At 40.2% G+C, this 22,075-nt stretch overlaps 2 protein-coding genes across 4 annotated transcripts in view; both read right to left on the bottom strand.

The window, feature by feature from the left end:
• Positions 1-1,607: 1,607 nt before the first annotated feature.
• boka (BCL2 family apoptosis regulator BOK a) lies at positions 1,608-13,245 on the bottom strand. Its single transcript, XM_074636499.1, has 5 exons — positions 13,085-13,245; positions 12,515-12,820; positions 9,560-9,688; positions 5,234-5,397; positions 1,608-3,366 (listed from the first exon to the last, which is right to left on the bottom strand). The coding sequence occupies exons 2-5, from the start codon at positions 12,726-12,728 to the stop codon at positions 3,241-3,243; spliced, it is 633 nt and encodes a 210-aa protein (XP_074492600.1). The 5' UTR covers positions 12,729-12,820; positions 13,085-13,245; the 3' UTR covers positions 1,608-3,240.
• A 5,208-nt stretch (positions 13,246-18,453) lies between these two features.
• The window catches only part of farp2 (FERM, RhoGEF and pleckstrin domain protein 2), a 38,614-nt gene continuing 34,992 nt past the window's right edge, over positions 18,454-22,075 (bottom strand). For all 3 annotated transcript variants that reach the window (XM_074636556.1, XM_074636557.1, XM_074636559.1), the window contains exons 25-27: positions 21,131-21,238; positions 20,854-21,005; positions 18,454-19,886 (exon numbers count right to left, since the gene is read on the bottom strand). In XM_074636556.1, the coding sequence (XP_074492657.1) occupies positions 19,793-19,886; positions 20,854-21,005; positions 21,131-21,238 (354 nt within the window). In that variant the 3' untranslated portion in view covers positions 18,454-19,792. The remainder of the gene's footprint in view (positions 19,887-20,853; positions 21,006-21,130; positions 21,239-22,075) is intronic.

Raw genomic sequence — 22,075 nt, 5'->3', positions numbered from 1 at the left:
CCTCAATGGGTTGATGATTATGGTTTCCATTGATTGACCGTTGATACGTCATTTTGTTCTCAACAGATTATACAATATACATCAGTAAAGATTTTCAACTTGATTAATTCGTTCATCAAGATCTGATGTGTGATTTAAGTGTTAATTGCAGAGTAATAGATTTTAAAAAGGGAAAAAGTACAGTAAAATCAGTGGAGGGGTGAAGTGGAACAGGGGCGGTTTGAGATCCAGTTTTAAACACCTGCTTGCATTTAGGGAGAAGTACTTAGTGGAAAATGAGGTTGGAGACTAATGTCCTTAATTCATTCAATACAGTTGTTTGTCATTTCATCATGTCATTAGCAGTTGAATCTGTTGGCCAGTCCATGTTTCTAATTCAACCACTAGGTGGTAACAAACGGCCATCATTGTTCCTGCAATCTCGTATTCTGTGCAGTCTGTAAATGCATCACTCACAGAAAGATGAGCTGACCTTAGAGGTAGACACAAACACACACTGAGAAATAATGTTAAGCAAAAGGCTTATACTACAATCAAAATAGTAGGTGTGCATTCTAAAATAATTATCAAATCAAATTCTGTGAAGTGAACACACAAAGCAAGTCAGACCACAAATGTATTGGACATGAAAACATTTCAATTCGGTACCAAGGACCCCTTTTTTAATATCCTCCCCTCCAAAGCATAATTAACTGTAAAGCCTTTTGTTAATGTACTTCAGATGCTACAGTAACATTTCAGAGGATGTGAATAATGGTAGTTTCCAGATGGCCAAAAACAATTGACATCTTTCCTGTCATAGATGTTATAAAAAGACTTATTCATTTTCATGTTTTGAGACTACACAACAGTTTAGAGAGAAAACTAATCCCAAACTATATCTCTGGATACTTCACACATCAAGTTAACTTTACTAGTTGCAAAAAGCCAAACTCAAGGCCCACTTACTAGATTTTTTCCAGAGTTTTCACCCACATCTTGTGTTGGCGTTTACTTAGGTCACGCAATAATTACATTTTATTTTTAATTTTTCTTTAACACAGAGAAGAGATTATTTTTTTAAAGACTGACAGATGAGCTGTTTCTGAGAAATAGAAAATTCTGAGGAGGACCATGAGATGCAATTGAAAGCTCCAGAAAAAGCAAGTGAGTGGACCTTGCAGGGCTGTAGGCAGGATTTTAGAAATGCCCAGTAAAATCATGAGTCCAAAGTCTCCCCGCAGAACGCCACAAAACAAATAAAGCGTTTATCTGCCACCAACCAAACCCTGTGCAAATTTCTGAGTATTTAACAAAAAAGAAATCACAAAATGTTCCATTGAATACAAACATCTGCATGTTCCACAAAATCTCATCCTCTCATAATACAACTAATTCATATTAGCACAGAGTTCAAATGCTTACTAGACATTCAATCACTAAATCAGTCCAGCTTTGTATTATATACATACAGTACCACTTGCTAATGAGGTGGATGCTTTATAAGCACTTCACTTCATCTGGAAGACCCCTTCAATGGTTCACTTACCTTCTGGAAAACAGCTGCAAAGCAAAATCTATTAATTAACAATTACATTATTAACATTTAGCTCTGCTGAATTGACAGATTGTTGTAAGAACCATTTATTTTTGTTAATATTTACAGTTGCAGATGACTCACAAACATTTGTTCATTTTCTAGGACTCCTCGTGCTACACGCCGTATAAAAGTGAAATTATTCATGGAATAAATTCTACTCAAACTGAAATGTTATCAAAGTGCTCTAACTCAGAGAAAATATACTGTAACTTGCATTACTGCAACTACAGTAGGCCTACAGCAATGTCATACACTGCCTCACAGTGAACAATGATGGGAGAGAAAATAGGTTACATTAAATGTATAGTGCTGCCTGAAATACATATGTGGGAATTGGAGGCTAAATTTATCAGACTCATTAGGGACTGTATGACAATTATTCAGGTGGGGAGGAGGGCTGAATCTGATAATTGACTTTTAAAATATATACAATCTTTTAATTTCTCTTGACTCAGAAAAAAAAAAAAAAATACAGAAAATGAGACGAACAAAGTTGTCAATCATCTGGTGATAGTAATGTGCTTTCCTTCGCTGTGATAAGAGTGTGTGAATGAAGCATTACATTGTTAAATATTACTAATTTACTCTGTCTCTGTATGCTTCGTAACTTTACTACTCCACTGCTCGTTTTAGTTGTTAGGCTACTGCAAAACCTCACCTCAGTGAGTCCGCGACTTGCCGTAAATCGGTTTAGTTAATTCGGAAATTAGCCCGCTACCAAAAAACTTATATCGCCAAGAGGTGAAAGTCAATTGTTTGTTCCATTGCAACATCAGCGCCCAGCAGCAAAGCTACGCTTCCGCCATTTTGGGACTACCGGACGTCAGTAAAATGTCCGTCCACAAAGTGCCGTATAAAAGTAAAAAAAATTATTTCTATTCTATTGTCATATTCTACAGAAATGACCTGTGTTGAACGATGAAATATTATAAATATATTAATAAGTCTAAAATGGCGGCAGTGGCACCGTGGTTTCGTCTCTTTGCTTCTGTACTCTTTGTTGCTACAACGGTCCCACTGGCACATATACACATTAAAACGGCCGCCGCTCTGACCATCCCGCTTGGTTGATTTGAAAGGGAATGTCTTTTCTACTCCTATTCTATTTCTGTGCTACCATCCCTTCAGTGACAATATTTTTTCGTACAGTCCCTTAATCACAGAAAAACATGCTGTATTTTGCATTTATCCAGCATGCTCTAATCTGTTGGGTCATATATGCCATCCAGGTGAGAAGTGGAGATTTTTGTTAAACCAAGTCCTCATGAATGGGCCTCAGGATCCGAAGGAGTATTTTCAATTTAGTTACCACCTTCAACCACTAGGGGCAGCCAAACCACTGCCAAACAGGCAGCGAAATTCTGCTGATTGAGGGGAAATGAAGCTAAAAACATTAACAGTGGGTGGTTTTATACATTCACATCAAATGTGTGCCATAACATATCCATTAACAATAAATATACAATCTAGCACAGGAAGCAGAAGAAGCATAGAAAGTCTGTTTTTCTGTGAAGTGATAGGTGATCATCCGTGCGGGCTAAGTGCAAATAAGTGTAAACATTAATCCAAAGCAGTGGATGCTTTAGTGGAGTGGTGCTGGTGGTGCTGGTGATGTACAGAGCTGGCCAGTCTGCTAATAATCCAGTGTGTGACTTTGTCTTTCACTTCTCCCTGAGAAGGTATAACACGGTGGCCTTCAGGTAGTGTCCTAATGCACAGACGGCAGACACCAACCAGTGAGAGTGGAAGCTGGGATCAGTGTTCATCACGCATTTCGTTACGTCCACCTATAACAGCAGAGAGGACACCAAATCAGTTCAGACTGTGGAATGAAACACATCTGAAGCAAACACTACAACAACAACTAGCCCTTATAAATCCCACATGTGTTCTTGATTCGCCAATATTCTCAGAATCTGCAGTCTTCAACATGTGCTACTTACCCGCAAATATGTTATTTCAAAGCCAAAGCCCACTCTGTAATCTCAGCAATGCTTACTCCAAAAATCTACTTATATAACTAGAGCACTTTCTTGGACACTGAGATTCCACAGAGAGCACAGTTAAGTGTCAGTCCTGACACTAAACACTTCTCCCTCTTCAGATCCGTCATATCACAGAATGTTATTCAGGTTTCCTACACGCTGACATCACCTCCCAGTGTAGAGATATTACAGTTAGACTGCGACAGGTCCCTCGTTTGTGCTCACAAGGTCAGTTATACAATGCGTTGCTCTTCATTTTGTCACACTCCACTTCTCCTCAAAACAAAACCGACGTGGGTGCCACGTCTCTGAGGACATGGGCGCATTTGTTCACTTGTTGTGCTCTCTCTCCAGCAGAGCAGCACATAGGCAGAGGCACGCTGCCAGGCCTTGTCCCTTCATGTGCACTTTATTGTTTCAGACAGGCTTTTCCCATTAACAGGACTCTACAGAAGACACATCTTCTATTCTGTCTGAAGCTGTGGAATGGATGTGGCGTTATATTAATGCACAGTGTTTTAAGGTGATTAGGGTAAAAAATTAACTAATAGATATCACCATGAAACTTCCCCAGGTGATTACTTACATTAAGAAAATTATTTTTTTGTATTACAAGTTTTCTGAAATTGTATGTTTAAATATGCATATGATGATTTATTTATTTTTCATTTTGTTTCATTTTGTTGACATATTAGAGTCAATTTTTTTTTAATCTGTTTTTATCACTCCATAAATCAGAAAATACTGCCAACAGCCTTTAAAAAATCTATTTTCGCTATGTTTTTAGGAATAAAGTGTTATGTAAATCAGGTTATGAATGATATATGAACAAACCCCTCCATAAAAAAACTTTAGAATATACGTAGAAATTAAACTGGAAAGTTTGGTGGATGTAAGCGCTACTGAAGTGGAGACTTCTGGCTCAGAGTCTGAGAAAAAACTCATTTTAAGAAAACAGCCTTTAAAGATATGTATTGTAAAATTCCATACACTTTGCAAGACACTGCACACAAAAACTTAACTACTATAATAGATATCGCCATGAAACTTCTCCTGTTGATTACTCACATTAAGAAAATTCTTTTTTTGTATTACATGTTTTCTTAAATGTTAAATGCATTATCTAATGCTAACTTTTGGTGAATGTAGGAGACATCTTCAGATGCAAATAGACAAAGTAGTAAAATAAACACCTAAATGTGTATTTCGGATGTTTTCTTTCCACTAGTCTGAAAGAAGAAATATTACATGGATGCATGCATCTGTACGTCATATCCAGATAATCTCCAGATAACGGGAAGAGAGTTGGTACAATATTCACTAGAGCAAAAACAATCAGTCCATTAGTCAATTGACAGAAAATTACTTATTTTGATAATAAATTAATTAAAAAAAAAGTCATTTTCAATCAAAAATGTCAAACACTTGATAGTTCTAGCTTCTCAAATGTGACGATTTGCAGCTTTTCTTTGCTTAATATCTTTACTAAGTGAATTGTTTTTGGTTTGGGCACTCTAGGTCAGACAGACAGAGCAATTTAAAGATGTTACCTTAGGCTCTTGAACATTATAATGTCTATTATTCACTATCTTTTGATGTTTTGACTAGGGCTGTGTATTGATAAACGATACATATCATGATACAGATTAATAAAAGAAGTTGCCCTTACCCAGCCCCCTCTCCTTTTTAACCAGGAGGTCAGGCTCTTGCGGACAAACTCCCCCATGCAGTCGACAATGGTATGGACCATTGCTGGATGGCCGTGGCGAACGCAGTCCACTGCCAAGGCTCCTGCCACGGCATACAAAGAAACCACCTTCCCCCATGTCACACCTGACAGGAGACACACAAGTTGTGAGACTATTAGAACAAAATCAACTACATCCTCACTCTCCAGCTATCTGATGTATGAACACTTTGCCAAATTGCAAACAAATTATTATTTAATGATTGGAGGGTTCTTAGAAAATGGTGATTCAAAGTGGAGTGGCTCTTTTTGAGGAGTTGGGGTAGTTTATAGTGCAGCAAATTTCTGTCAGCAGCTATCTTCAGAGATGGATGAACAAATTATGCAACCTCAGCAGCAGCCAGGCATTAGGCCTACATGCCTCTGTCCCACAGAGAAGGAAACCCAAACACACAGGCTGTGGCTCGGGGCAGCGGGCAGGCAGTACGCCTCGCTAGATTAGTGAGCAGATCATTTTTCCAACTTAGTTCACTTGTGGAGTAAAGCTTTCTGCCGCCGCACCATTTACAGTCAAAGCTTCAGACTATTCTTGCAGTGTTTACATGTCCAACGGTTACAGATTGAGCCTCGACTCCATCCATCTTCTGTAACTGATGTCTCATTCATTCCTAGGATCTCATAAAAGGGAGGTCATGTTTCTCTTTAACTGTGAAATCTGGAATTTGCAGAATGATTATTAATAACTTATGGTGAGTTTAGATTTTAGAAGTAAATGTTTAGCTTTTAAAACCAACTTTTTGCTACAGCATACTCCAAAAAAGGAGCAACTAAAACATAAAAGACAGAAATAAAAGAAGTGAGAATTCTGGCAGCTACATGCGCACTACATCAAGCTCTGACAATTCTGGATCCTACACAACATTTCCTATAATGCAACTCAACTGTGTCTTGTGTTACAACATTCCTGGCTGTTAAATGCCTGCGTCTTTCAAACTCCACACCCCCAGTTTGTAACACACATTTTCCCATAAAGGAACAGTGTGTACCATTTAGGGGGATCTACTGTATAGATGGGTTTCTGTGCAGCGTCATCACAGAGATGCGTACGCAGCTAGGGGGCATTTCTGCCCCCTAGCTGCGGAAATGCCCCATAGCGGCATGTCTAGTGGAGCCAAGCTCCAAAGCAGAGATGACAAGGAGTTGTTGTGCAGTTAAATGCACCGACCGCAGAAAAAAGATGGATTGAAAATGTTTAATATTCCGAGGGGATCACATGCCTTTGCTAAAAACAGAAGGACATTATGGATCCAGGCCTGGCTGGCAAAAGCGCTCCAGTCACACAGCGCTAGCGCTCGATACAAAAGAAGTGATAACAGAACAACAGCGTGATGGACCCACATTCTAAGGAAATATTTATATAGATTTAGCAACTATGCCTTAAAACTTAACTTTGTTACGGCTCTAAATTGCTGTAACGTTACGCAACAACAGTGGGAAGAAAGCTCACTCCGGTATGCCGTAACGTTACATTTCGAAGGGAAGACGTCTGGTAGTGTAGCAGTCTAGCTCCTCCTCCCCCGCGGTCACAACAACAAGCGGCCGTGGAAGCTAATGTTAGCTAACGTTCGTCTAAATTTGAATCGGACATATTAGCAATTGTTGGTGCCTTCAAATGAAACTCGTGAGCTCGTGTTTACAACATGGGAAGTCGTGTACACGATATGCTTGGCATTCAAGTGGTTAAGTCGTGAGAACACCGCTGCTAAGCAACGGCAATATTAACGTTATTGTCGGCGACTAGAAGCCACAGAGGCTAACAATTTAGCAAGCTAGCAAGCGGGTAACATAATGCAGGAAATATACAAAGCACAATGACAGAAGAAAAAGATGAGGCCGTTGGGGATATCAACTTTTTCCTCAGATCTATTATGAAATTAGAGAGAAAAACAATATACGACTAAAATTACAATATATTGACTTATTATGCACCGAAAAATTAACTTCCATGGCCTCCGCCATTTCTGACAACGTCAACAAACACGTCACAACTCGTGAACTCTGAGCTTTCAGAAACTTTCCAGTCAAGAGGTCATGAATACCACAAGAGGGAGGTTTTCATACGGATTCTTCTCGTGAACACCGTAAACACAACACCATTTGAAGGCACTAATTGTATTGACTTTTGGTGTTTCGTTTCCGACCGACGGCTAACCGCTAACGGCAACACGCTATTTAATAGAGAGCCATCAGGGGTCTGATGTTGATGTTCACCTACACAACATACATAAAGCGGCTGTGTGACTGGTTGTACTAATAACAAGATCCAAATCCAAGTCTTCAGTTTAATATTAACATTATACCTGTTGAGGTAATTGCTAAGGAAAAAATGTCTGGTAGCGGCCAACAAGAGGGACGCACGTAACTTGAACTCCGATCGGATTTATGATGATCAATATAGTGAACCTGTTAGCAAACAGTGGCCTATAAACACATCCAGCAGGCAGAGCAACATTCACTTTCATTTGGAGTTGTGTTTCTGGCCACTTAGCAAGTCCAATACTCACTCCCTCACTCTTACTAACTCCTGAGGGAAATATCTGGGTCTTTAGCTGCTAAATGCTCCACTATCTTTGCTAGCTAGTTGCCAATTGTGTCTGTCTGCTATTTGGCGCTGGACAGGAAGTTTACAGCAGGATTATCAGAGCTTTTTTTTTACTGAAAACAGCTGCCAGCGCTTGGAAACAACACTGGTGACAGTGATGGGACAGAACCATAGACAGCATAGATGGACTACGCTCTCCACTTCCTCCCACTGCAAAAGTGAAGCCAAAATATCCCAGATACGAGAGCTGCCATCTTGAGATTTTGACATCATTTGGAGCCAGAGTCTGCGCAGTAGTGATCTGGGGGCTGGAGCCACGGTATCGAGGTCACCCGCCAGAACCAATCGCGAGCCGAGCACGGCCGCAGCTTGTCTACGAGAGAGACTCACAGCTGTCAATCATGACATCTCACCCCCTTTTTATAGCATCAAATAACTAATTAAAAACTAAACTTATCAGAAATATGAAACTTGAACATACATCAGCGTGATAAGAACTGCCTAAAATGACAGAAAACATCTTTAGGAAAGAATGTTTTTGACGTGTACTTTGACTTTTTAGTTTGGCCCATGTCCCATCCGCTAACATGGAGGGGGCGGGACTTATGACTTATACTGCAGCCAGCCACCAGGGGGCGATCCAGATGTTTTGGCTTCACTTTTGGGTAGCTGTCATGTCGTCCCTCTTTATATACAGTCTATGGACTGAACCAAAACACTAAAGTTGACGGTTATAAAACCAAACAATGATCTCAAAGACACTAAAAGCTCCGTATAGATAAGGGGAAATGAGAGTTGGTTGAAAATCCTCTTGTACGATGTTAGATGATGTTTTAGCTGTAGTTTATCTTTTATGCCACGTGACGTTTGTGACTGTCAGACACATTAGACAAGTTTGTGGTCATAATCTACTGCTGCGCATGACTTCCTCTTCAAACAGTGTCATGTCTAGACTGTCAGCTTTAAATTTACACTGTAATCATTGAGGGCTGCATTTTCAACCTGTAAACTGAAACTAAAGCCTGACTGCAATGTATTTCTCCGCATGTAAACCCCAGAGCATGTTTGGTATATTCTTTAATTTGAATATGTTTGTAGTAGTCAGTGATATTTTTAAGTATCTCGGCACTTTCTAAGGACCACACTAACTTTATTTTCTTCAGTGTGCATTTGACTTCTAATTACGTTTGAGGCAGATTGCTTTGTTACAGTCCCTAAGGTATGAACCAGCTGAGGCTCATGACTGAACTCCCTGGGTGGGGTCCAAACCGTCTGTAACAATCACTCGCTCTAGCAACATGTTAACCTAATATGGACTGAATGTTTTCCCTGCGGTTCCTTTCCTGTAAGGGCATAATGTCTCTGACTAACTGGAGAATCCTGCAGTCACCCTGCAAAAGAGGTGTTTACATGAAAAAGTAGGCTGGAAATTTTTGCGGGGGAATATTATGAATTGCTCTAATTCAATGGCGTTAAACGGATCAGTTCTCCAAACTTTTGAATATCTTTATTGTATTTGTCTCAAACTCTGAAGTTCCTCCTACCCAGTGACAACAAAAAGAAGAACTTCCCTAAAAAGGACAGTAGTCTTCCTTTATTTTCAAGTGTTTGTACCTGATAACAGAGCACTAAAGTTAGTTCCCATGATGCGGGCCCTGCATGCGTGGCTTGATTTACAATACAACCAGATTCTGATGCGGACCTACCTGTGGAGAAAATGTCTGCAGCCACAGCCAGGAAAGCATCGGACACGATACTCTCTGACGCCACCGTGATGTTGAGCTGTCGCGCTACGTTGCGGTAGACGTTGGGTCGAAGGTACTCCAACTCATCACCTGGCCAAAACACAAGAGAATAAACTCAATCAAGAACATTTCTTTTAACTGTTTGCAGGGCCTCTGACTTTATATTTAGGCTATATACACACAGTTAAAGAAAAACTATCTCAGCGTAACTTATCGTCTCTTATCGTAACTTTGGGAAGAAGCAATAACGTTCTCTTATAGTTGACTTCATTAGCAATAAAATGCACCCTTGTCTGATTCAATACCCTCAGTAGTTTTATTTCACAACAATGACCTGCTGAGCTGTACATTATCCCGCATATTACACGGCTACTTACTTAAAGAGACTCTATGTAAGAATCAGAAATTGCTTGTTAACAACGACACCTGTGGCCGTTAAGTCAACGAAAGTCAGCGTCCTGTTCTAAATAGACATTAACGAGCATCGCTCAAAACAGTGAGGCGACACACGTCAGCTAAAACCACAATATCACTCTATATTTCACCTACTTGGCAGTAATGTTAGCTGACCAGACGAAGGTCTCTCCTTGAATCGATGCCGATACTGTGTTTTCCTGCTTTAGCCTGTAGTTTGTGTTGCAGTCTGAGTCTCAACAGCGTAGCCACAGGCGAGCGCGCATGGGACACCGACCCGCAATGATTTATACGTGTTAGGACTTACAAGAAATCAATAATTTGACACAAAAACGGTCCTCCAGATTCCAACATCAGAACTGCGTCTATGGCAACAGACTGTTATACATAGCAGAGGCCTGCTATAAAGAAATAACACACAGTAGAATGCTGTAATTGACCAATCAGAGTATTTAACAAAGCCGTGTCAAACTCAAAAACTGAGTCAGTCAGCTAACTTTACATTATATTCCATTTCTGCTAATAGATCCCTCTAAATCCAACATACTGGCCCTTTAAGCTGCTAATGTTTGTCTTTGTTCTATGCTAAGCTAAGCTAACCGTCTGCTGGCTGTACACATGAGAGTGATAAATCCATCTACTCATCTAAGTCTCAGAAGAAAAGCAAATTTTACGAAATGTCACATTATTCCTTTAAAATCAGATTTTCACCTGAATTTTTAATATGATTTATGAGCAGTAGATGCTTTGTTGTAACCCGGAATCACCTCATAAGCAGAAAACAAGGAAACAAAGTCCAAAAGTAATTGATCTAATCTCTTCAGTGGACTCAGAGGTTTGCCAACTCTATTTTGAACACAGTTTTTCGAACTCATTTGGGACACTCTCTGCTGGGAAGTGTTCCCAAACATCCCTCTGTTTTCTATAATAAACACAGTCTCTGTCAGATCTGAGTTTCCAGTGAATTGCACAACTACCTAAACTGGAGGTGGGGTGAGATAACCACAAATGGTAAGCGTGATACCTCAGAATGGGAGGAGCCATACTGGGCAACCATCCAAAGATTACCTAAATGAAACTGTGTCACTTTTTGTCACACATTTTCTGGGGAATACCAGTAGGAATCACGTCACGGTGTTCCAGGAAAAAGTAAAGTAATCCCACACAATGTTTGTGAATGATGTCAAACAGGTTGTTGAAGTCATAGGCCCAAGCAGACCAGACAATTCTTTAAAAATGTTTTCACGCTCAATTTATTACATTTTTGTGTCATTTTTTTATTATTTTAGAAACAGTTGTATTTCCCAGAGTTTCTCTACATTAGTTTTTTATGATTGTTCTCTTCTCAATCAGGTATAGCTTATCTCTTTATTGTTAAGCTCTATTCATGTGTTTCTTCATTTTCCTTGGCCTAAAAGTTGTCAATTTTAAACAAACTAAGTCTACAAATACTGCTGTCAGTCTTTTGAAAACCAAATGTGTGTAACTTTAAATTATCAAATGTAAGCTGCAGTTCAGGTCCCCAAATTCCTTGTAAAAATACCTACGACGTGACCTCTATGCAGTGGTGGAATGTAAACAAGTACATATATATTATACTTCTACTCCACTACATCTCAGAAATATTGTACTTATTACTCCACTACATTTATTTGACACTTTAGCTACTAGTTTTACTTTTTACATAAAAAACACATGAAATGCTTTTAAGATATATGCAGTAATGTACTACTAATTTACCTAGTAGTATATAAAGTAGCAAAAGCAAAAGTGACTCCAAATTGAAGAACTACTACATTAAAATGTATGCGTTAATGATAAAAACAGAATAATATAATATTCTTTAAGAATATAACATTATAAAAGGAACCGTTCTGCATAACTCGTACTTTTACTTTTGATACTTTAAGTACATATTGCTGATAATACTTCTGTACTTTTACGTAAGTAACATTCTGGGTTCAGGAGTTTACTTGTAATGGAGTATTTATAGACTGTGGTATTTGTACTTTTACTTAAGTAAAATATCTGGGTACTTCTTCCACCGCTGCCTCTGTGTCCTCCATGGTATAAATATAAACCCTAATGTAAATGTCTGTGGGAATGTTATGTAAGTAAAGTCAAGTAAAAGTACTGCATAATGAGTATTTTTTACTTTTGATACTTTAAGTACATTTTGCTGATAATACTTCTGTACTTTTACTAAAGTAACATTCTGAATTCAGGAGTTTACTTGTAATGGAGTATTTTTAGACTATGGTATTTTTACTTTTACATAAATAAAGATCTGGGTACTTCCTCCACCACTGCCTCTGTGTCCTCCATGGTATAAATATAAACCCTAATGCAAACGCTTTTTTTTTTAAATGCCTTTAAATCCTGTACATATCATTGAACTCACATGTGAGGGTGACCATGTCTCTCTATATAAATGCAGATCTAATATTAAAGGTCACACAGTATTTGGTAGACAGACCACCACCATCACTAACTTGAACTCACCCAGCCACAGCAGCACCGAGGAGATCTCTCCCAGCGCTCCACCTGATGCAGCCAGTCCGTGCTCCGGCTTAGACCAGCCTATCCCGGCTCGGTTCAGCCTGGAGTGGATGTAGTCCCTGCACAGGGCTTTGGCCTGGGACACCAGCTCCTTGTCGGTGGGCGAGCGGTCAAACACTTCAGACGCAAACACAGAGGAGCGGCGCAACATCTCCATGTGAACCGACAAGTCCGTCCGTCAGTCCGCCGCTCATCCGCCAACAGCGCCTCTCACTGCGGCCACTGCAGGTCCTCCTCCTCCGTCCCTTTCTGGTAGATAGGAAGACTTATTATAAGATTATCCTGTATATGAAACACGCGGATTAGTTTGTAGACATCTTTTGATAGCCTGGATAGACGCAGTCAGAGTTTACAGCTGGAGCTGCAGGTTATATAAACACCAGTAAACACTGCTGGAGACGAGGAAAAGTTTCACATTAGACCAGATAAGTTGTGTATGAATCCATAAAGTTACAGTTAGTGCGCCCATACTTGCATATAGTGAAGGTATAAGGACAATTAAATTACACTTACCCGAGAATTAAGCCCCTATAAGATATTATGATCCTGCATCCTAAGTTATCACTGACTGGTTTTAATGACTGACTTTTATGAAGTGAACATTTGCTGCCACTCAAGCCCTAAAAAAGTTCTCTCCAGTTTATAGACTGACAGACTTTTTCCTTCTAAGGACACTTATTGTGAAGTCCAAAGGCGGAGATAAGAGGACCAACACAAGCCCCGCCCACATCCTAACACACACACACACACACACACACACACACACACACACAGGACATGATGACTCAGTAATACCTCAGCTGTATTAAAGGTGTTCCAGTATATAAAACAGTCTAATCTCAACTCAAACTATTCAATTTTCTTCTATTCAACAGGAAACCCACAGTTGGCTTTCCAAAATAAAACTTTTTTTTTTGTCTAAATCATCATGGATGGTAGGATACTTATTGCAACTATAAATTACTCCACATGAAACATTTATGAAGGATAAATAAGGATTTAAGTAAAATGTTTTTTGCTTTAACTCTTAAAGGGGTACTCCAGGACTTAATATATTGCACTTCCACAGAGTTGGGGGATTTGTAAGAGACAGATTAAAAAAATCCAAACAACAGAGTCCATGAAATTCTGACTTTAAGTCCCTATTACAGGTCAAACTCTCAAAACACAAAATCCTACATATCCCATAATGCAACCAGTGACATCTTTTCATCAGACTCTCCTTTTCTGGTAAACGTCCACGTCTTTTAACTCCATGCCTCCGGTTTGCAATGCATGGGTTGCGTCCGAAATTCATCATCTATTTAGTAGCATGATAGTACGTAAAACATTTTTTTGTATGTCTGAAACCATAGTATGAAACCAATAGTACGCAAATTGCGTACTATTTCCGGTGAAATATTACAGTATGCAATGCTAGACACTACGGCGCCAAAAATATCCCACGATGCAATGCGGTAGTGATGAGAACGTTCATAACGGATGTTGACGGACGGCTCTGTAACCTCAACGCTTCAATTTAACTGTATGGTATAGTATAAGATTTCACTTTGCAAGGGGTAATATATATTTCAAATGAATTCTTATTTTGATTCTCACAAACCGTTGTTTTGGTCACATGTGGTTGGCACAGGTTACCATGGTTACACGTCTCCAACCGGAAAGGAGGCTCTCAGGAAGTGACGACATGAATTACTGCTCAGTGCGTCCTAAAAGATACACACTACTATTATATCACACAAATGTACGTCGAACGATAGTACACATATTGGGTATGTAGTGCATGGTATGCGATTTCGGACGAAGCCGTGCTTTCCGTTATGAAATTTTGCCCAAGCTAAGACGACGCTGATGACATGATGACATCACCATGACATCATCAGGGTTATTTTCTCAGAGTTTAAAAAGCTTCCGCCAGAGCCACAAAAACATGATAAAACTGTTTTCACAGACTTGTTACATTCTAATGGAGATGATTGGTATCCCATTGTCTGTCTGTTAAATATGAAGCTACTGGAAGGAGCTGTTAGTTTAGCATAAAGACTGGAGACAGGGGGAAACAGCTAGTCTGGATTACACAAAGGTGTAATCCAGACGTTCCGACACGCAACGGTTTCTACTGCCGTGACAGAGCCCTGGGAATGAGAACGGGCTGGTAGGACTCATGACTCAGCGTTTTTATACAGCTTTGTTGCTGTTGTACTTTTTAATAGGAGGAAATAAGGTGAAAGCACACAGTCACATGATGTTTGCCTCACTTTTCGGTTGCAGTAAACATGCTTAATGTTGTAAATTAAACAAAACCACAAATTGGGTTAGTTAGTTAGGTTTAGGATAAAACAACATGGTTGGGATTAAAACAATTACGTTTGTACAGTGAAAATGACTGAACATTGTGAACACGGGACACGAACGATCAGCTGATTGTAACATGAAAGTGTAACATGACACACGGGACACGAACAGCGGTCTCCTGGATGAAAGCCTTGTGTTTGTTGGACCCATCCACCTCCACCTCCCGTCCGCCTTGTGTGTCTCTTTCACTCTTTAAAGGTCCAGTGTGTAGGATCTAGTGGCTGTATCTAGCGGTGAGGTGAGGAGATTGCAACCAACTGAAGCCTCTCCTGTTTGCAAAGTGTGTCGGAGAGCTACGATTGCTGACGCGAAAACGCGAATGTCCCTCTCTAGAGCCATTTAGAGCAGAGCCAGTGCGCAGAGTGTGTGTGTGTGTGTGTGTGTGTGTACGTGTAAAGTAAGTGGTGAAGCAAGATAGAGAGAGCGGCGGTAACAGAGCGAGTAACATTATCGACTCCAGCCCAGGCAGGAATAGTTAACAGTGTTTGGTTTGTCCGTTCTGGGCTACTGTAGAAACATGGCGGTTCAACATGGTGGACTTTGTGGAGAGGGGACCCGCTCCCTATGTAGATATGAAGGGCTCATTTTAAGCTAACAAAAACACAACAATTCTTCTTATCAGGTAATTATACACTAAAGAAAACATACTTATTAATATTGTATTCAATTTCTGCCAATAGATCCCCCTAATTGTTACACACTGGTCCTTTAAACTACGCCACCACACTCCCGGCGCACTTTCCCAGAGCGTCGAATATTGACGCGGATGGGTTTACATTGTAGTTAATGGAAAGCCCGGTGCGCCTCGTTCTGATGCGCGGCGGCTTCGACTGCCAACGGCTGTGACAAAGCCCTGGGAATGAGAACGGGCTGGTAGGACTCATGACTCAGCATTTCTATACAGCTCTGTTGCTGTTGTATTTTTTAGCAGGAAGAAACAAGGTGAAAGCACACAGTCACATTGTGTCTGCCTTCTTTTTTTGAATTGGAATTTCCCCCTCAGATGATCAATAAAATGCCTTCTTCTTTTTCTTCTTCTTCTTCTTTTTATTAGTATATTGTATTTCAGACGAGGAAGGTCAGTTATTGTGCGTTCCCTCTGTGTCACACTAATCCAGTTTGAGTGATTAGAGTTAGCCCATGATAAGGATATGAAACCAACACATTGCATTCTCAACATATTTGATGTGCTTATCAAATCGCTATCTGCAAAATGTTTTTAACTAGACCGGTTAGATAAAGGTAGTGGAGTAAAGTACAGCACTGGATGTACTCATGTTGACAGAGGGAATTAAACAAGCACAAATTGTGCCGCTCGGTTGCATGAGTTTAGGTCTTTAAAGTCTTGGTCATAATTGTTGGGTTAACACGATGACCTCGAGGTAGTATGTGCAGCCATGTTGTTACGAAAGCCAAACACTGACAGTGAGCAGCTACACACCTTCTCCACTCCCTAAAGGAAAATCGTTTGAATAGATTCCCTTGGCAGACGCGTCACTTCTGGCCCGGGGAAGCCACCCCACCCTCTGTTCACGCTGTTTAGGCATGCCTGAGGAATGCCCTGTTTTGTTTATGACTCCTCAAAAGATCTGCAGACCGTAGGCAAGAAAGCCAACTCTTCAGACTTGGACCGACAACTTGAACTTCTTGTTGCATACCTTCATTTGACAATGTCTTTGCAGCACAAAACCCTCAAGCGATGTTACAGTTTCCCATGTATCAGCTGAAGTGTTGATCCAGTGTTTTACTGTTCAGGCTCAGTTTCAACGTGCAAAACTTTTAATGCAAAAGAGCCAAGCGTAAAACACTAAATCACAGGTTCTGTCCTCAGATACCGCATATCAGCATGTTTTAATGCTGATTACTATGCGTGCATATCATTGCGTGTTGCATGCATGTCTCCTTATTATAACACAGTTCCCAGGTGAGCAACAGTGCAACATAATTACTAGTTACGATTAGTTGATTGACACTGATTGTTATTTTGCATGCTCTTGCATCGGCCTACTTGTCTGACATGCTTCCAATCTATGAACCGGGATGTCCCGTCAGGTCCTCTGGCACTACTTGTCTTTTAATTGTTCCAAACTGCAGGGCAAAACCTTTTGGCGAGGCAGCTTTTAGTTGTTATGCTCTGAGCCGTTGGAACAGTTGGCTTGAGGATCTGAGAGCAGCTGAAAGCGTTGATATACCCACCGCTTTAACCCAGCTTTTGATGTTTTATGGCCATTATTTATTTTTATTTAATCATTTATTTGATTCTATTTATGTCTTAAATGTTCCATTTCCTCTTGTTGATTTTATTTGTCATCGTCTTTTAACTGTTATATAGTTTTTATTTTTATTTATTACACGGCTTTGTTGAATACTTGATTCTGATTGGTCAATAACGACGTCTGTTATTTCTATATAGCAGACAGCTGCTATTTATAACAGACCGTTGCTATGGGCGCAGTTCTGATGTTGGACTCTGGCGGACCGTTTTTGTATCAAATTATTGATTTTTTTAAGTAAGTAGCCATGTAATAAGCGGGATAATGTACAGCGAGCGGGTCATTCTTGTGAAAGAAACATCCTCCACTCTGCGTCGGGGTGTGGCATCACCCTGTCAGGGTTTCTTTCACACAATGACCGGCTCGCTGTACATTATCCCTTACTGATTTTATTGGTTTTATTAATACATTTTTATTTCTCATGTGCATTTATACGGTCTTATCAGATTGCAAGTCATCTGTAAAGCACTTTGAATAGCACTAAACTGTGCCAAAGTTGCTATGCAAATTTGATTGATTGAGTTTTATTCATGGATATATGCAGGTTGTCTTGAATATGAAGACAGGAATTGGAAATGGCTCACTTCTAAAGGTACAGTGTGTCAGATATAGTGGCAGATTGCAACCAACCGTCAAATGCAAAACCTCTCCCTATATAGATATAAACGACTCATTATAAGCTAATGAAAACACAATGATTCTTATAATCAGGTGATTATACACTAAAGAAAACAGACTTATTAATATTAAATTCCATTTCTGCTAAAATATTACACACTGTTACTTTAAACTACATCACCACACTCCCGGCACACTTTCCCCGAGCGTTTAATATTGACTCCGATGCGTTTACATTGTAGTTAACGGAAAGCCTGGTGCGTCTCATACCAACGCTAAAGGGTGCCGTGTGCGGCGGTATCGAACGCAGACACCTGTGACAATGATTCTTAGTTTCAGGTGATTACACACTAATGAAAACAGTTACAGAATATTATATTCCATTTCTGCTAATAGATACCCTGAAATGCTACACACTGTCCCTTTAAAAAGATGGTGCAAACTAACAGCCAAAAATTATGTGTCATTTTTGCATAACCGGAATCTAGCGACTGAAGCCTCTTACATCGTTGAAATGTAAAGGATCGTTCCGTAAATACTTAAAAAATGTCTGCTGGCAACCTGTTTTCTGATAAATCTGCAACACACAGTATGTAAAACAACTGATATGAATGATCAGCACAAAGCCACAGAGAGTGTGATTGAAAGGATCTTTTATTTGTTAGGTTTTCAATGGAATAACATGGAGACTACATGGGGGGCATTTAGGACCACGGCCCTGATGATGACATGCTAAACAATAAATAGGAGTAACATGCTGTATGTTAACTGTGCAACAGTCAGTCTCTTACACACACAGGATGTCAGACGGTTTGGAGACGACCTCCATCATCACCTTAACGTTACAGCTCCAGTGGCTTCTCCGCATACACAAACAAACACACACACTCACACACACACAGAGGGTAAAGATTCCAGTCTTCATACAAAAAAATATACCAAATAATACCGTGGGTGCATGTAGCGCACTAAATAACCGACAATAAGCGTCACTGGTGTCTCCCATAAATCAGCTCCCATTTGTCTAAAACAGTCGCAGCGAGACGTCATCACAATTACTTCAAAATATGTTCTTCTGGTTTGCTTTTAGAAGGAAAATCTGCAACTTTTACAAACACTAGAGTAACCACTGCACAATATTTCCTCACGTTGTTATCCCTAGGCAAAAATAAAAACAGGATACATTTGATTACATTTGATATTAAAGAGAGAAATGTAGCACCAGACTGGCCTTAACGCTGCCAAACTAAAGCAGAACAGCTCCCTTTTAAACATCAGAAACATCCTCCTCATCCTCCCATAAACAGGAAAACACTGCTCACACTAACAGTTCATACAGGTTTATTCTTAAAAACCCTCAGAAATGCCAAATTGCTTGTGTCAGCAGCATGAATTTCTCAAAACCTCCCATGCATCACCAAAATCGTTTTGACATCCCGTGAACTTTCTCCTCGCCTCCGTCTCTCACACACACGTCTCCGACTCTTTCAATGCAGAGAGCATGTACCGTCATGTACCTTCATTTTCCACGTACTGTATATCATCTGTGTCCCAGACAGTCATGGCACAGTTTCTGTGCCCAACAAAGCTTCAGTCGCCATGTGCTGAAGAGGAAAAGTCCTTCAAAAAAAAAAGCCTGAAGTCGAGCCCTTTGTGTTGGCGTTGGTCCCATATAACAGTATTTCCCGTCAGTCTATCTGAGTGAACAGCAGCGCTACACATGCAAAAAAACTGATCAAAATGTACACGTCTCCCTTTCATTATATCCGGAACAAAAGTTACATCATTAAGCAAGAAAAAAAATGCACTGACCATTAGAATTAAATCCTTAGGCTGATAAATGTTAAACACTTTAAACTGGCAGTATCTTTCAGTCTCCAGTTGTTATTGTTCAAAACTTCACTTCATGTGAAAAAGACTGGATTTGTCTTTCTGATGTCCCAGAGGCCCAGCCTCCAGGTACACGATGTCGGATTCAGTTTCCGTTTATCTCCACGGGACCTCCTTTAGGTATGAGCAGGTTCATCCGGCCTGCAGTGCTGGCTGCACTCTTGATCACCTCCATCCATCTGTGAGGACGAGACAGCGGACGCAGTTTTAAAACCGTTACTATACGACTTTAAAAAGGGATAGTTCGGGTGTTTTGAATTGGGGTTGTATGAGGTGCTTATCCATAGTGGGTGTATTACCTACAGTAGATGAGGGTCGGCACGCCTCCAGTTTGGAGAAACAGACAGGAGTACCAGCATGGGAGCAAAGCAATGTACTGCTGTGGACGGGGCCAACAGCAAAACGTATTTTAGCCACCTAAAAGAAATGACTGCCTAAAAAAATCAACATTAGTTTAAGTGTATGCTTTATTTAGAATATTTTCGCTGCTTTACCTTGCCGTCAGACAGCCTTTTCTGACGGGGAACTGAAGTCGTTGTAGCCACCAGACTCCATTGAAAAAAACTGTAATTTCATCTTGCAGAACACAGAAGTTGCTGGTCTATCGCAGCCTCGATCAGTTAGTTTGTTTTGTGCTATTGTGTGACTTCGGTGAATCCAAACTAACCAAAGTCACACAACAACACACACAAACTAACCGATCGAGGCAGCGGTAGACCAGCAACTCCCTCGTTCTGCAAGGTAAAATTACTGTTTTTTTCCATTGGAGTCTGATGCGGCTTCAGTTCCCTGTTGGAAACATAGACTGTATAGCTGTCTGACGGCAAGGTAAAGGGGTGAAAATACTCTTAAATACAGCTTACACTTAAACTGATATTGATTTTTTAGCCAGGCCTTTCCTTTAGGTGGCTAAAATACATTTTGCTGCCGGTCCCGTCCACAGCAGTACATTGCTTTGCTTCCGTGCGGTAACTCCCGTCTGCTTCTCCAAACTGGTAGCGTGTCGACTGTCATCTACTGTAGGTAATACACTGACTATGGATAAGTACCACATACAACCCCACTTCAAAACACCCAAACCATCCCTTTAAGGCTGACCTGTGGAATATGCTACGATGTTCTGTGATTTAGAAACAAGTCACATACCGTTCAAAGGTGTACTCGCTTTCTGCCCGGAAAAAGTAAACGTGGGACTTGAACTGCAGCTTAAAGACGTACTCCTTGTGAATGCTGTCCGACTCTTCGGGGGTGCTGACCGTGTAGCCGAGCAGGGGGAGGCTAGCCAGCGGGAAGTCGTCCTGCGAACAAGAGACGGAGACACTCTCTGAATACACACTCACCTCACCTCACTTCATCTAACGTATTCGAAATGTCTTGCATTCAAGCAGAAATAATGAATGTCAGGTTGTGTTGTTGTGCTGACCTGGTGAGTCTTGTAGAAGAACAAGCAGAAGTTGGTGAAAACCACCCAGAGTTTCTGCCAGCCGTTACTGTTCTTGAACTTCCTCAGGAGGTAACCTGAGAGCTGGTTCTGCACACAAAATATCAACGTTAGACAACAGTGAGGATTAAATGATTCATCATAAACTCAATATAAGGGTCAGTGATTTGTGGCTGTGTGTGAGGGCTTGGTTGTGACATATTGCACTGATAACACTGTGTATTCATCAAGGCTGTTAAAGTGTTGAGGAATGTCCTAACTTCAAAATGGAGTATGTTTATTTTGTCTGATAAAATGAATCCTGTTTTCCTGCTCATCTCACTGGACACTTCTTTTTGCATGTGGAAGCTTTGTTGGTGTAAGAATGTGGAGATGATAGGATGCGAGTTTGCTATAGAATATTCATGTTCATCTCATAATTTCCATGCGTTTAAAAAGAAACTATAAATAATTCCTTCTTTTTTATTTCCGGTCTGGCCATTGGTTCTTTGAGTTATGGTAACATTGGACTCAAAGTTATTACTGAGATAGGAGACATTGCTAACTAGAATTACCGCCTCACGGTTGTATGTCAATCAGTCAAGTTCCAGTGTACATTCATGTCTGTCCAAAATGTCATCACTTTATCATTTTATCCTGTTAAACATCTGTGTGAAATTGTCATAATTAGCATATGAATTGTGAGGTCACAGTGATAATTTAATCTAATTTTGTGGATTTTTTGTTTTTAAGACATGGAAGTGATCAAAGTGTTGCCTACTGTAGATGTAAGAACAGTAGGATTATTGTGACTTAAACCTGGTATTTTTCTTTGCTCTATGGTTGTTTGTATTTGCTTCGTTGGGTCGGTTTAGACTGGAACGGATGTTTTGGTTTGTGTGTGTGGGTGCTGCAATCTGTTTCGATTTTCTATATATGGATGATAAA

This window comes from Sebastes fasciatus, chromosome 5 (genome assembly GCF_043250625.1).
Source record: "Sebastes fasciatus isolate fSebFas1 chromosome 5, fSebFas1.pri, whole genome shotgun sequence".
Classification (NCBI taxonomy): domain Eukaryota; kingdom Metazoa; phylum Chordata; class Actinopteri; order Perciformes; family Sebastidae; genus Sebastes; species Sebastes fasciatus.
Note: the sequence above shows the minus strand (reverse complement) of the source record. Positions and strands in the feature narration are given on the sequence as shown.

Bases quoted from the DNA above. Each gene is read 5' to 3' on its own strand.
- boka (XM_074636499.1), bottom strand. From the start codon at position 12,728: ATGGAGATGTTGCGCCGCTCCTCTGTGTTTGCGTCTGAAGTGTTTGAC. The intron at 9,689-12,514 runs GTGAGTTCAAGT...TGTTTTGGCCAG, and splicing joins CTCGGTGCTGCTGTGGCTGG to GTGATGAGTTGGAGTACCTT. The intron at 5,398-9,559 runs GTAGGTCCGCAT...GTCTCCTGTCAG, and splicing joins TGCAGACATTTTCTCCACAG to GTGTGACATGGGGGAAGGTG.